Below are 14553 nucleotides of genomic sequence, written 5' to 3'. Positions count from 1 at the left end.
ATTGTAACCACATGATTCTTGAGCAGTCACACTACTCTGTATAAATATCATGATATATAATGACCAAACACATACAATCAATTTTTATAACAGACGTAAAATAAAAAGAACGACTCGTTACATTTTATTTTAAATTATTTACCAGCATACAAATTGGACACAGGCTCATATTGTATGTACTTGTGACGAAGAGAGCACTGATGACACATCCAGACAACTCAACTACAACAAGTGAATTCAAGTACTTAAAAAGTAGATTTTGAGGTAAGTATGGTGTGCTTTCCTACAACACATTAATTTGAAAAGCTATAGAAAAATGATTAAATCCAAGAAGATATTTTCAATTAGTAAAAAACGGAATATTTGAAAGTTGTAAATTGAATTTACTAAGACTAATTGCACACATAACCATATGGTTGGGAATTCTAATAAGTGGCATTACATTGCACAAATTTAAACACATTTTTCAGTTTGAGGAAGCTTTCAATTTCAGTGCTTATGATGGAGTGTCATTCCATTTTCTTAGTTAATGTTTCCTTAACTAAACACTTGGTGTAGCTTTTCCACCCAGACATCCAGTAGTATGTACTGTGGTAGAAGTACAATAATCAACAGGGACTCCTTGTTTGTCCTTATTTTTAAAAAAATTTCTGATCATGACTACAAACAAAATGCTTTCTACCATCATTTCATAAATCATCCCTTGAGTAACAACACTATGAAAGATATTATAAGCAGAGTTAAAAAAATACTGTGCCCTTCATCTCCACGGTAGACATCATCTGTTTCTTGCTTCTCTTTCGTATGCAGAAAAGGAGGAGCCAGGTGACGCCGCAACCTATCAGAAGACCTACTGCTGCCAGCACAGCAGCAAGCCATGCCGGCACATGATCTGTGCAATCAGGCTGAAGAGGCAGGGCTGTGCTTTGTGTTGTGCTGCTGGTGGTCATGGAGCTGTGAGCTGAAGCTGTGCCGTCTGTTATGGGTGCTGTGGTGGTGGGTAAACTGGGCAAGCTGTTCACTTTTGTGAAAATGTAAGGATGCTCCTGAAATACGAGAAGTGAACAAGAGTGGAGGACTTCTCCTCAGTCACATTTACTTTCATAAGATGTTCATGCAATTTTGTACAAATTGTTGAGATAAGTCACAACTGGATCACTCTTAGGAATTGAGAATAGTTGCTTGTATGGCAGCTTTCTTACCTCGGTGGGACACCGGATGTTATTTCTGTCATTTGTAAAATTGTTGTATGTCTGTTTTTTACCCACTGGTTCCAACTACAAGTGAAAAACAGAAGAGAAATCAGACAGGACATCTTTGGCTTTTTTATGAATAAATTTTTTAAATGGGAAAAATGGCTTCCCTTGTTGAGCATTTACCCTTCCACTGTTTCTAACCACTCACCATGTTATTCCAAAGAGCTGCGGCCATTTGTGCATGTGCCCGTTCGCTGAAGTGGAAACAGTCCTCAGAGAAGAAGGTGGAGTCAGGTCTGCTGTCCTGGTGGAAAAATGGAAAGGCTTGTTACAGTTTCAAAGAAAATATCTGCATATATCTAAAGAGAGCAGCAGAGGTATGAGATGCAACAACATCTTACAGCATCCAAAGGAACATTGGTGTTCTTAAAAAAGGGCTGCGCCACTACGGCAAAGTCCTCCCGGTTGTCATAGCGTCCTCCATACACCAATCTCTCTGTCTCAATCTGAAAGAGATGCCACAAATGCTGTCTTCAAAATCCAGAATCTTAAGGGGCTTTAACTACTGTCCATCCTTAGCATACGTGCAGTGGAGTTTTGTAGTTTCCATGTTGCACTTGAGTAAATTGCATATAAGACCACAATTGACTGCAAACCATTATATCACAAAGCGATGTTTGCATTATCACATATTAAATTCACGTTTAAGGTGACTACAAATAAACATTTGCCTCTTTAGAGGCTGAATCATAGTCATGAGTCATAGCCATGGACACATTCATATAATTGTAATTTTCACAAATATATCACAACTGAATATGATTTAGCATCATCATAGACATTATTGTAATTAATAGAGGTAGTACAGAATTGAACAACATCCTGTTCTCATGACTTGCTAACACTGGCAGTGATAATAATGGCATCATTAACAGTATTTTATATTAATGTATTTTTATGTTTGAACACAGAGTTATAAAACTTGAAATATGAATTATGCATTACAGTACTTCCCAGCTGAGTGATTCCTGTCTGCTAACCTGTAGTTCCCGATTGATCCGTTTCACTTCCGCCAGCTCTGGAGAGTCGTCTCCTGGTAACAAGAAGCACGGGCAGACAAACCTGAGAATCAAATGAGAAAATGAGACAAGAACAAACTGATACATGACGCTACTTCTTGCATCAAACAAAATCAAATCTGTTATTCATTAAAGGATGAAATATAATGTTTTAACAATGGTTGTGGATTTATTGGACCTAGATGTTTTTGAACATACTTCTGTATCAGACTGCACCCCAGGCTGTCTCTCTTAATCCTCCGAAGACCTTCAAGTTCCAGGATGTCCATGACATTGACAATCATCCTGGGAACCTATGACCAGAAATCAATTTAAGAACAGTTTTGAAAAGTGGCAAAAATATTTTTCACTTGTAAAATTTAGTGAAGAGAAATAAATAAATGGAAAACATTGAATCAGGGAAAGGAAACAATACATTATTTTAATTTAATTTCTTCAAAGTATGATTTTTCAGAATGATGAAGTGTCACCTGACATAATTTTACCTCTTTGTAAAGTATATCCAAGCTTGTCATCATATGATGGCTATAGTTCTGTGGTGACAGAGAAGCCTGTAGTTTTGAGATCACAGGAATGATGAGATTACACACATGCATGTAACATATATCCTTGAGCTGTTTTTTTCATTTGCTTTCTGTTAAAGCTAAGCTAACAACAGGGTAATTACTGTACATATCAAAGAATCTGGCCAAGAATGGTGCTACGAAACACATTTCAATCGTGCAACATGCTTGAGTGTACAAGCAACAACTGACCCTATATAAACTGTCACCAACACTGTCTCACAGTTCATTTTAAATGGATGCTGTACTTTGACATTTTGCTTTAAAATATATCCATTAAAGAAAGAGACTGCACTGTCAGAGGAAAGAGGGAGGAAAAGCAAAATGAATGAAAAATGAGAGTGGAAAGAGACGAGCAAGAGAGGATGAGGTTGATCTGTGTTGTTTATGCATCTTTGAGAACAAGGCCTGTGGCTGTGCCTTGTGAGCTTGTCTAATGCAGTCAAATGGACAGAGGAGAGAGAGAGAGAAAGGGGTAGAATGTGCTCATTGAAAAGGAAGCATGTCTGCTGTGATCTTACTCTGACACAATAAAACAATCAGAGGACGGTTGTTCACAAAGCTTGATTATTCTGCTCCAGTGAGCAGCCTGTGTGGAGAGTGATATCATAAGGCAGCTCTATACACAGGGCGCCACACAATACTGCAGCGTTTTGCCTCTATGTTACAGGAGGAAGGTAGCGGAGTTATTTGAAAATGTATTTCATCAAATGGGTCATCATGGACCTACTCACTCGGTCATTACAGTACTGACACAAGTCATTGCCTCCGATGAAGAGGGTCACTAGCTTCCAGTCATTTTCAAAATCTACATTCTAAGAGAGAACGTCAGAAAGAAGATTGGGTCAGAGATGACATTTCTGCTAATTCAGATGTTAAAATTTATGCACACATTATTATGCAGTACTACCAGGCATTAAACTCACAGAGTCATTTTTCATGGTATCAATGAGGCGTCGGACCTGGCCTGGGATTCCACTATATGAAATGAAATTTTCCTGAGTTTAAAAAATGCTTAAAAGAAAGCTGAAGTTACATGACACTGCAATATCCAAAAAAGAAAAAAATAATTCCATAGCTCACGTTATTTTAGCTCCTGATACACCCATGTTGAAGCCAATCTGTCCCAATTTCCCCTGTCCTGTTGACATTCCTTTGACTTTAGGGTTAAATTTCCTGAGAATATCTAATGCAAAAAAAGGGGGGAAAGAAATTACTGCACAAGAGGCAAAATACTAGATTCATAAAGGTCCAACTCTGCCATCTAGCGATCTTAAAGTGATCTTGATATGTCAAAAAAAAAAAATTGCAGGCTGGACAAAGCTTTGAACTTACTTGGTAACGTTGTGACACTCTCAAGATTTTTGTCCCCTCCAATGCTGATTAATGAAAAAGAAATAATAACAACAAAGAAGAAAAATGCAATATACACAAATCTGGCATGTTTATAGCTTGTCCAATATGTCTCACCTCCACGACACCCCCCTGTACTCTGTTATAAGCTGCAGCAGATTCTTTGCCTTTGCCCCAAAGCCGGTCTAAATGAAAAAGAAAATGATTAGACAAAAGACACATGTGTCCAGACTTTTTCTTTGTCGAAATTCATAATGTTATCCCAGCTTATATGTTTTGGTATCCAAGTAAAAAGTGACCTATGCACATTATTATTTGTCATTCAAAGACCTCATTTCCACTACTACAATGAATGAATATAAGATATATTAATTTGGATTTTATAATGTCCATAAAAAAGTGACTATATCTTTCTCACAAGCACATCAGTGAAAGTTAACATTATATAATTCCTTGACGTATTTATGAAATAATCATCACGTAATATAAAAAAGGAATTTCATTATTTATTTATTATTTTATTTATTACATGCAGTCAAAGTATTCAACAGAAAACACAAAATACAAAAGGAATTCCGAAAGAATAATGGTAAATAAAGACAGCTATTTTAAAGAACGCTGAACATTACCTTTAAAAACCTTCCATCACATTCTTTTGTGCAGACTTACTGTTAAAGAGTCCCCAAGAGCAGCCACAACTTTTATGTCAGCTGGTCGCACCCTATGAGCTTAGAAAAGATCAACACAAGCAGATTTTACATACAACGTTCCTATTATAAAGCAAACTAAAAACAATGCAAACTTAAATTCTTACCTGAAGTGGGCACAGTGTCGGACGGAGCGGTGTTAACACAAGAAAAGTCACTGCCCCAATTCTAAAGAATGACAGGGATAAATTTGTTTAAGGTATTACCAATCTATAATTCTATGCTATGCATGAATGACATGACTTGTCATTCTGAAGTTGTGTTGGGTATGAAAGAACTAGACACCTACAGTGACAGGTGCAGAGGTGGGTTGAGGATCTGGAAAGGTGTAGTTGCTGTTGAGAGCAGTCCTAAAAAATTGATTTGTCTAATAAATTAGACAAAAAAGTAATAATAAAGAAAACAAAAAACCTGTTACTGCACCGAAATGCCAAAAACAGTTTTAAATTGAAACCTGTGGAGAAAGTTACCTCAGTGGGGCACTTCAAATCAATTCCAGCCTCAAAGTCTTGAGTTACAGTCTTGTTACCCACTGGCTCTAACTAAGACATAGTGAATTTCATTTATTTTAGATTATTGCACATGAAACAAAGGAGCAAACAAATAAAACATGCAAAAATATGTGGAAAACAAATTACTACCATGTTGTTCCAAAGAGCGCGAGCCAGGAGAGTGTGAGCTTTCTGGCTCAGATGAAAACAATCAGGTGAAAAGAACGAACGATCAGGTCGGCCATCCTAGTGGGGGAAGGAAATCGAAACTAATGAAAAGAGAAGTAGAATAAATGAGAATACCATTTAATGCAGATGCGTCAGGGCTTACGTCGAGTCTGGGAAGGTAAATCTCCCTCAGAAAGGGCTGCAGTACCACAGTGAAGTTGTCATGTGTGTCATAGCGTCCAGAGTCAACCAGAGCTCTCATTGAATCCTGGAAATACAGGCAGTGGAATTTTAAAGATTGAAGAAATTAACTGTTTGACTTGACTTTTATTAAAAAAAATAATTGTGAGTCGTTCTGCTGTACCTGATAGGCCTTATTGTAATCTTTGACCTTCTGGAGTTCAGCAGATCCCTCTTTAGGTTTCAGTATGCAGGGGCAGATCAAACTGAACCATAAACATAAAAACTGTTAAATAATTATTTTATCAGTCCATTTTTTATTTTACTGATCTTTAAAACAATCAAGCATCTCTCACCTTACAAGCCATGTGGGGCAGCCCAGGCTTCTTTCATTGTGTAGCTCACGCAGTGGCACAATGTGTATCATCTCCACCAGATTGACAATGGCACGAGGAACCTGAATTATACAGAAGAATTAATTTTCAGGCTGCCTGTCATCAAGACTTGTTGACATGCGATGAGTTTGTATGGGGGGGTTCATGGAAACATACCTCACTGTGGAGGATGTCCAGAGCTTGTTGGACACGCTTAACCACATTTCTAGGTGAGAAAAAGATCTATGGGGAGAAATAGATGGTTTATGGTGATTTTTATTTGTCTATGAAGGTTTTGGAATTTTTTTTGCAATTTATATTTAGAATATTGAGAGACATGATGTTCTATTCCACTTCAGGAAACAAGTGAGAAATCAATAAAAGTTGATTTGAGTGTTGAGTGTAGATATGTAACAAATTGTTACGGCTTAAAACCTTCATCAACATTTTTTTGATATGTAAACAGACTGCATCTATTTTTCCATCCTATGCTAGAAAGTCTCAGTAACTGTATGAAATTAAAGTACCGCATAACATCATTAAGAATATGATGAGAATAATACTTACACTGTCTGTGCAAAAGTCACATATGTCATTGCCCCCAATAAACACGGTGATCACTTTCCAGTCATCATGAAAATTAATGCGCTGCAAAGAGAATAAAGGCAAATCCTTTCTTCATTTAGTAAGCACAAAAACAGAACTGAGATTATAGTTACACTACATAACATTTATATTTGCATAACACACATCTACTGTATGCATATGATTCTACCATAGTTCACCAGTCTTACCAAATCATTTTTCATTTTGTCCACCAGGACGCGCACCTGTTGTACCAAATCACTGGAAATAAACAAACAAAAAAATTGTTGAAAATTTGTATTTATATTCATATTTATGGCTCTGCATGCCAAGGTTCTGCTAAAATTTACTGTGCCAAGTTCAGAAGGTACATATTATGACTAACCCACTCTTTGCTCCTGGTACAGCCTGATTAAGGAAAGCTTGAGGAGAGTCCTTATTACCTATTCCCAAAGAGAAGCCGGTCAGGGAGGGGTTAAACTCCCTGAGGATGTCTGCAGATCGGAAAGAGAAGAACCACTTTCAGGATTTTATTCACCGACACGCAGACACATATCAATGGTATGGCCTTTATTTGGAACACAATAAAATAAAACTAAAATAATAAGAATAAAATTACATTCTGGGAAAAAACCCCAACTGAATTCAATATCTGTTTTTTGATTAAATCACAACAAGATGATCTCAAACTAAGAATAAAATTCCTATACTTTTTTTCATTCTCCTCATTCCTTGTTACTGTATGATTTATTATTTAAATATCTGGACAGTGATGCTGATGAACCATTATTAGTAACACAACTAACCAGTGATCACTTAGCCTCCGTTAGCATTTAATTTTAGGCAAAGCTATTATTTATGTTTTGGAAAACAAGCAAACATACTTGGCAGTGTTGTCACAGTGGTAATATTTTCATCACCACCGATGCTATAAACAGAAGTGAGAGATCTTTAGTTTAAAATACAACTGACAAAACACAAATATCATTAGAACAAAGGAGTACTAACTTATCTTACCTCCATGACAGTCCTCTGTACTCATTAATCACTAATAGAAGGTTGTCTGTCTCTGCACCCACCCCACTGCCTGCCTGCAGGAAACAGATATTTATAACTTCTTAACTTTAAAGATGCATCTGAAATTTCTCTGTGACCCTTCTTATTCAATCCATGCCCTTTTTGTCCTTCTTCCTCAAGACAGGTTACACAGCAGTAGAGCAGAGCTACTGAGCTCAGTAGATTTGATTTGATAAGTTGTGTGAAAGAGGAGACACACCAGTTGAGGTGAATAAAATTCACAAAATTCATCTGCAGCAGTTTTCTATAACATTATCTAATATCTGCAATCGTTGTTCATAAAGATTGTCTACAATTGCATTAGCATGCATATACAGTTAGATGCAGTGGCATCGTATTATTTCCAATACTTTTTATTTCAAGTACAATTCATCCTCTTCTACAACCATGCCCATTTTGGATATGTATATTTTAAAATATAAATGTAGACTACCGGAAAAAATACAAAGGTGGAAGAAGGGAATAACTCACAGTCAGAGAGTCACCTACTGCTGCCACAACCTTGATATCACCAGGTCTGAGGTCATGAACTACAAATAAAGGAATTATTGATCTTATTTTCATCATATTACCAGAATATATTCTCAGAATAAATGGTAAAAATAGAGATTTTACCTGAATTGGGTGTAGTGGGAGAGGGACTTCTTTCTTTGCAATGTATCTCAGTACCCATAACCTGTAAATACAAAACACATCCAAATAAGTTGAACTGTATGTTCTGGAATTATCCTCAAGCTCTGAGGATGAGTGTTAAAGCTCACTGGATCGACTCGCATGGAGAAATTCTCTTCTCTTTCAGTGGGAGAATTTCTTTGTGTCCGCAGGAAGGGTCGGTCCTGGGAAGTAAGAAGAAAACCTTGTTATCAGGTTAAAAGTCTGTGATATTTCTGACATGACTGCGTCATATCTTGAATGATTATTCTACATTTTGTGTTGATCCATGAAGTGCATTATGGGATAGCAATCCTCACCTGGCTAGGGCAGGGAATAGTCATGACAGTGCTGTCCATGACCTCTGGCTGACCTATCGATGGCTGAAGCTAGTGTGGGAAGATTATGATAACATTTTAGAGTCAAGTGGGCCTCTCCGACCAGCCAATCAGCACAGAGCATCAGCACAAATTACATAATTCTGCTATCAACATAATGATCTGTAACGATAAAGCCTGGAGAAAGCCATGTTAGAGAATAAATTCATCATGTTTATCTTTAAGTACATCTTTTGTCTAATCTTATCGGAGAAGTAAATGTGCGGCAATTGACAGAATTTCAGCAACAAATAGATTGATATTTGGAGACATCCTGCATTTGTACACTGTGCACTAAAACATTACTCAGGGATTTTTTTTAGTAAGAACTTACCAAGTTTGTCCATAGCTGTATTGCCAATTGGTTTGGTTCATTCCATGTGTTCTCCTGCAAAGAAACACACAATGCATTCTAGTTATATATTAGCCACGCCAAGGGTTTTCCATGCATAACTAGCGGGAAGTGGGCAATATAATTTACAGCAACAGGATTGTTGATTACGGCTGAAATCTGAAAATAGCTTTTCCTTACTTACAGTGTTTGAGATCTGATGAAGGATAATTGGGACAGAGTGCAACACTGCAGTGAAATCTTCCTGTTCGCTGTGCCACATTGGATTTTCTAAGACATGCCTTAAAGAGTCCTGAAAACAAATAGAATTTGTATTTAGATATAATCATATGAGATGATCGCAAGACACAAGCTGTGACCTGTTACCTGTAGTGTTGTCAGAAGTGTTGCTTTATGCAGTTTCTGGTTGATCATTTCATCTCTCATACACTCACACCTGCTTAACAAAGCAAATGTGTTTCTGCCACATGCATTACAAGAAGATGGATGATAGATCACAACCAGAAGGCTATAATATAGACTATATATGCATGCTATAATTATTACAAGTTATTTCTAGCTTTTAGTATCTTAATTCAAAACACTCACTTTTCCTGATGATAAGCTGTGCTCCAAATTGCAACATGAACTAAAGTGCGATGCAACTGTAAAGATAAAATCAGCATTTCAGATTAATATCTTGAAAATATTCTGTCATTTCACTGTAAAACCATATTCAGCAAAAGCACAATACCCTTTTTTTCAACAGCTGCAGAGCGGCTTCCACCTCCTGCACAGTAGCTTTAACATCTGCAGCGACCTGAAGTGAATAAAATGGTCATAGGGTCTTTTACAATCTCTAATGAATGCTTCAACAAAACAAAATTATTTTGTTAAAGCAGGAAATCTTACATCAGATGAACATGAACACATGGAATCTGCCGGGACAAAGAGTAGCACAAGATTCCAGTCTGTGGTCTGTAAAAAGAGATGATAAAGTGAAGTGAGCAAACATTTCTGCACCAAGTTTCTGTTGATGTACAGATTCTCACACCCTACATGGGCAAAATCCAAATCAACAATTATGGTAAAATGTGAGCTTTAGATTCAACCTGACTGTAACGACTTCGGATGGTGGAAGAAGGCAGAGGATTGAGAAAAATTCATGTGTGACCAAAATGTAACACGACACCAATACAATTTCAGAAATGCGGAGAAGAAAACATAAACAGATTAACACTTAGAAAAGCTACTGTCAAGACAAAATTAGTTTGACTTTGCAGCTTCGTCATCATCGTCATCGTCATCGTCATCGTCATCATCAACATCATCATCATCATCATCATCATCATCATCATCATCATCATCATCATCATCATCATCACCTATTTCTAAAACCCTCTTATTAAGAATATTTTTTATTGAGTCCATACATGAATTGTTACGTAAAATGTTATCATTTAATATAATTAATGACTATTTGCAGCAGAGGTACTGTATGAACAGATATCTCCTTGACCATCCTCAGTGCAGAAAATCTCTTTGTGAAATGCATTGTATTCCACAACATTGCTGAGAGAGGATTAACCCATACCTGTTGTGAAAGAGGGAGAGATGCAGCTTCCTCTAGTAAGTTTCTGCAACACACACACACCACACATGTGCATGCAACACACACACACACACACACACACACACACACACACACACACACACACACACACACACACACACACACACACACACACACACACACACACACACACACACACACACACACACACACACGTATTTCAGTGACATGTGCATGCATTAATATGCTTTGACAACATTCATGACTGTGACTGTCAGTGAGTGTTACCTGGGCTGCAGTGTGGTCTGTTCAGTATAGTGAGTGATAACCTCGGGGTTAAACATGGACAGCAACTCTAGTCACCACACAGAAACAGTGAGATAGAGTTAATATGTTGTATGTGTAATTTTGATACAACCAGACAGTTGATTACTGCATTACTGTAATTCCCCTTATGAAAAAGAATAAAAGCTTTTTGTTGCCACTTTTGATTGCTTTTATGTGAAATGGGGTTCAACAACCTTAGTTTATGGCACACTTTCTTATCCTCAGAGATAAAGAAGAATGCCCAAACTATGACATGGTCTTGACTACGGCCTTCAACTGAACTCTCATCAAACTGTAAATGCTTTTGATGACATATCTCAGTTAATTCCCAAATAGTGTGAGAAGTGTCTGTTTTTATCCACACCAAGTTAATAAATGATGGGTTGTGATTAGAGACTTGGACACAATAAAATCAAAAGACCAGAACTGATGTATTTAAAGTACAAATACAAATTAATTATACTCAAAGAAATTATACAACTAAATCGAGAATTCAGCATTATGGTCCAAACCAACACTAACATGCAACATGTTATATTCCTTCAGAAAAGGATGTGAGTAATACTTACCAGCTACTCTACTGACCACTTTGGATACCTCAAGCCTAATGATGAAGAAAATTGTTCAGATTGACTGATGGTTGAAATGAGTATGTTCTGCATTTGTTGGCGTTTGGGTGGTGCATTCAGTATTCCAAAAACGATACATTTCTTTTCATACCTATTGGAGGGAAGTGATCCCAAGTAAGACACAGCTGAGATATCATCGGGTTTGAGAGTGTGAACTGATGAAGAGAAGAACGAAGACTTCAATCATTTGAACTGGCAATTAGATAAATTTTTTTGTTGATGACATTTACAGTATACAGTGCAGTATACCTGAAGAGGTCAACGGTAAGGTGGTGTGGACTGGTGAGCAGAGTATTGGCATGTAATTTTCTGCCTGTACCAAAAACATTCATATATCATCAGTATTTATAACAGTACATAAAGAATATTATAAAATTACATTTTAATGAATTTAGTCAAAATTGGCCTGCAGTACCACTTCTGATGTGTCTGTTGACTGGCCTTTTTTTCGTACATCAGCACTGATGGTGTCTAAATTTTAAAAAAATTAAAACAAAAACAAAGGAAAACTACACATGTCAGAAAAAAAAACCTTCAACATTATTCTCACTATTTTCTCTTAAAATAATCTTCATATAAGTTTTCCTTTTGTTGAGTCAGAACATTTTCTCCAAAGATGATGCCTTAATTTTTTTCATAATTATCCTACAATGTTCATGCATGAAGACAGTGATCAATATTACTGAATATAACTAATCACTCTGGGTGACAAATGTGTGCAGTCTACTCTTGTTATAATTGCATTCCAAACCCATGTGTGCGGATTGAACATGTGCTGCATATACAGTATAACTAACAGGGATGTTGTCAACAACTTCTTTATTCTTAAACACACTTGGTTACACAGATAATTAGAACTTTTAGTCATATTTTGCCAAATAAAAACACAATACATCTATGGTGTATATTAATTCTAAATAAAAACACACTGGCAGTTATTGATTCATTATAATCTCTTTATACAACTTGGCGATTGCACTTAAAGGTATAAAACGGTAAGAAATAAATCCGTATAAAAAAAATTGTGAAATATCCTGTAGTTTACCTGTACACTGAGCGCAGGATGCAACATAAGCTGCCAGAAACAGGAGTGCAGCTCTAGCCATGATGTGGTGAGATACTGAGCGCCTTCCACACTGAGGGGTTTGTGTAATACACTCCTCTTTTCCCTTCAACCTCAGACAAAGAATGACTGTAAGCTTTCACTGATTGTAAAAGTACCCTGCACTGACAAACAGGCGGAGAAAAAAAGAGTTCCCAGGAAGGAAAGAGAAGAGGATTACCACTTCTGATGGACAAAAAAAAAATGCTATTCCTCTTTCATTTCCAGTCAAATCATATCTCTAATCAGTTTAAATCAATGGCAGGCAACCAAACTAGAAATCATCCTCTCTGTCTCAGCGTTCTCGTTGTTGAAGGGTATCTGCGCGACATACACTTAAAGTAATCTACAGGATATCCTCTGTTTGTATTACAGACTGTAATGACAAATTATCAGATTATGTTTATAGTGGCCATCACAGTATATGATCACCATGTCAAAAAAAATTCATAGCATACAATTAAGGTTTAGAAATCAGTAATTGTTTATTAAAAAAAATACATTTTGACAGAAGAGAAATATATCAAAAAACTGTATAGAAAGACTATAAAAAATGTAAATATACTGTATATTAGTAAGAGGCTGTATAATCTCTCAATTTTCAGTTTTTCAATTTTATTCTTAAATTTATTTAAGGTATTACAGAGAGTTTTTGTTTGTTTATGTTTTGGTCTCAATGACATCTCCTAAAGCTCGTCCATCTTTAGAAGGATCAGGACAGAGTTTGTGGACTCAGTGATAGTAACCAGAGTGATTTTCCAGTAAAATGAACACATTTCTGATTCATAATAAAAATCATTTGGGTGTAAAACCTCAAACAACCATAGAGCTACAGCTGTCCTATTGAGATAGTTATAATTTCATATAAACATACATCATAAATACAACTTCCCTCATTCACCGTGACTAATTTAGTGAGAAATAAGACTAAAAAAAAGAAGAAATCTGTGGAAAATATGTTTGTCACTCAGACAAGATGAAATAATTTTTCTATCGTTTAAGCAAATTGCAGGTGTTTTGGTACATCAGTGCAAAGGAATAAGTTGAATGGTCTACAATTAACCACTGGAACATGGCATAATAACAACTGACGTGAATTAGGAAAGTATTCTCTCATTATTTGAATCACCACATGCAAAAGAACCCATTCAGATAATACTTGGTGGGCAATTTTATTGTTTTTTTTTGTTAAATTAATGATGTGTACTTGTCTGGCAGTGATATGCTGACTTTCAGCCAGACATAAATAACACACTTTTTCAGTAGAGTCAGCAGGCAGCATCAATAAAAAGAAACATTTGCTTCAATGTTTTGGAGACATGTAATTTTTCAAATGTTTGTCTTACCTTACAATCTTTATTACTGAGTGTCCATTAATAAAACACACTGTCAGCAGTGATGGTTCTTAAGATTTCCAGGGGTTGCATGTTTTTTCATCAAGATTATATTCACAGTAATTTGATGTTCACAACCAGTACTGAAGGTTCAGTTTTGGGGATGTGTTAAGATATGATAAGATACATACTTTTACGAGTTTGTCCTGAGATTGACTTGGCAGATAACATGACCTTTGGAGTCAAAGACAGTTATCTTGATGTGGTAGAGTTATCAGATTTTCACCAAGCAGCAGAAAAAGTTTGCAGTTTATGACGTGATATGTGGAATTGAAATAAATAATTGTATCACTCTTTCTGAATGCTCAATACCTCACTGAGAGACTGTACAGTGTATTGTTTTTGGAATTTGACATTTTGACGTCTTTATGATATTCATCTCCATATTATTTGAAT

General features: G+C 36.3%; 1 protein-coding gene across 1 annotated transcript; it reads right to left on the bottom strand.

Annotated features, from left to right (window-relative positions):
• Positions 1-119: 119 nt before the first annotated feature.
• LOC137610988 (phospholipase B1, membrane-associated-like) lies at positions 120-12783 on the bottom strand. The gene is made up of 43 exons (XM_068338921.1): positions 12707-12783; positions 12077-12132; positions 11911-11974; positions 11753-11816; positions 11602-11636; positions 10994-11060; positions 10727-10769; positions 10045-10110; positions 9887-9952; positions 9742-9797; positions 9520-9592; positions 9338-9445; positions 9136-9189; positions 8745-8813; positions 8535-8609; positions 8389-8449; positions 8245-8303; positions 7714-7787; positions 7581-7624; positions 7082-7190; positions 6906-6957; positions 6679-6759; positions 6289-6354; positions 6094-6194; positions 5922-6003; positions 5721-5825; positions 5540-5635; positions 5369-5440; positions 5188-5265; positions 5006-5066; positions 4861-4919; positions 4309-4376; positions 4174-4217; positions 3922-4024; positions 3765-3816; positions 3573-3653; positions 2761-2826; positions 2474-2568; positions 2237-2318; positions 1598-1702; positions 1405-1500; positions 1203-1277; positions 120-1046 (listed from the first exon to the last, which is right to left on the bottom strand). The coding sequence occupies exons 1-43, from the start codon at positions 12765-12767 to the stop codon at positions 741-743; spliced, it is 3330 nt and encodes a 1109-aa protein (XP_068195022.1). The 5' UTR covers positions 12768-12783; the 3' UTR covers positions 120-740.
• Positions 12784-14553: the final 1770 nt, after the last annotated feature.

The sequence above is a fragment of the Antennarius striatus genome, chromosome 17 (genome assembly GCF_040054535.1).
Source record: "Antennarius striatus isolate MH-2024 chromosome 17, ASM4005453v1, whole genome shotgun sequence".
Lineage (NCBI taxonomy): Eukaryota > Metazoa > Chordata > Actinopteri > Lophiiformes > Antennariidae > Antennarius > Antennarius striatus.
Note: the sequence above shows the minus strand (reverse complement) of the source record. Positions and strands in the feature narration are given on the sequence as shown.

Bases quoted from the DNA above. Each gene is read 5' to 3' on its own strand.
- LOC137610988 (XM_068338921.1), bottom strand. From the start codon at position 12,767: ATGGCTAGAGCTGCACTCCTGTTTCTGGCAGCTTATGTTGCATCCTGC. The intron at 9,798-9,886 runs GTATTGTGCTTT...TTATCTTTACAG, and splicing joins TGCAGCTGTTGAAAAAAAGG to TTGCATCGCACTTTAGTTCA. The intron at 8,610-8,744 runs GTGAGGATTGCT...CTTACTTCCCAG, and splicing joins CTATTCCCTGCCCTAGCCAG to GACCGACCCTTCCTGCGGAC.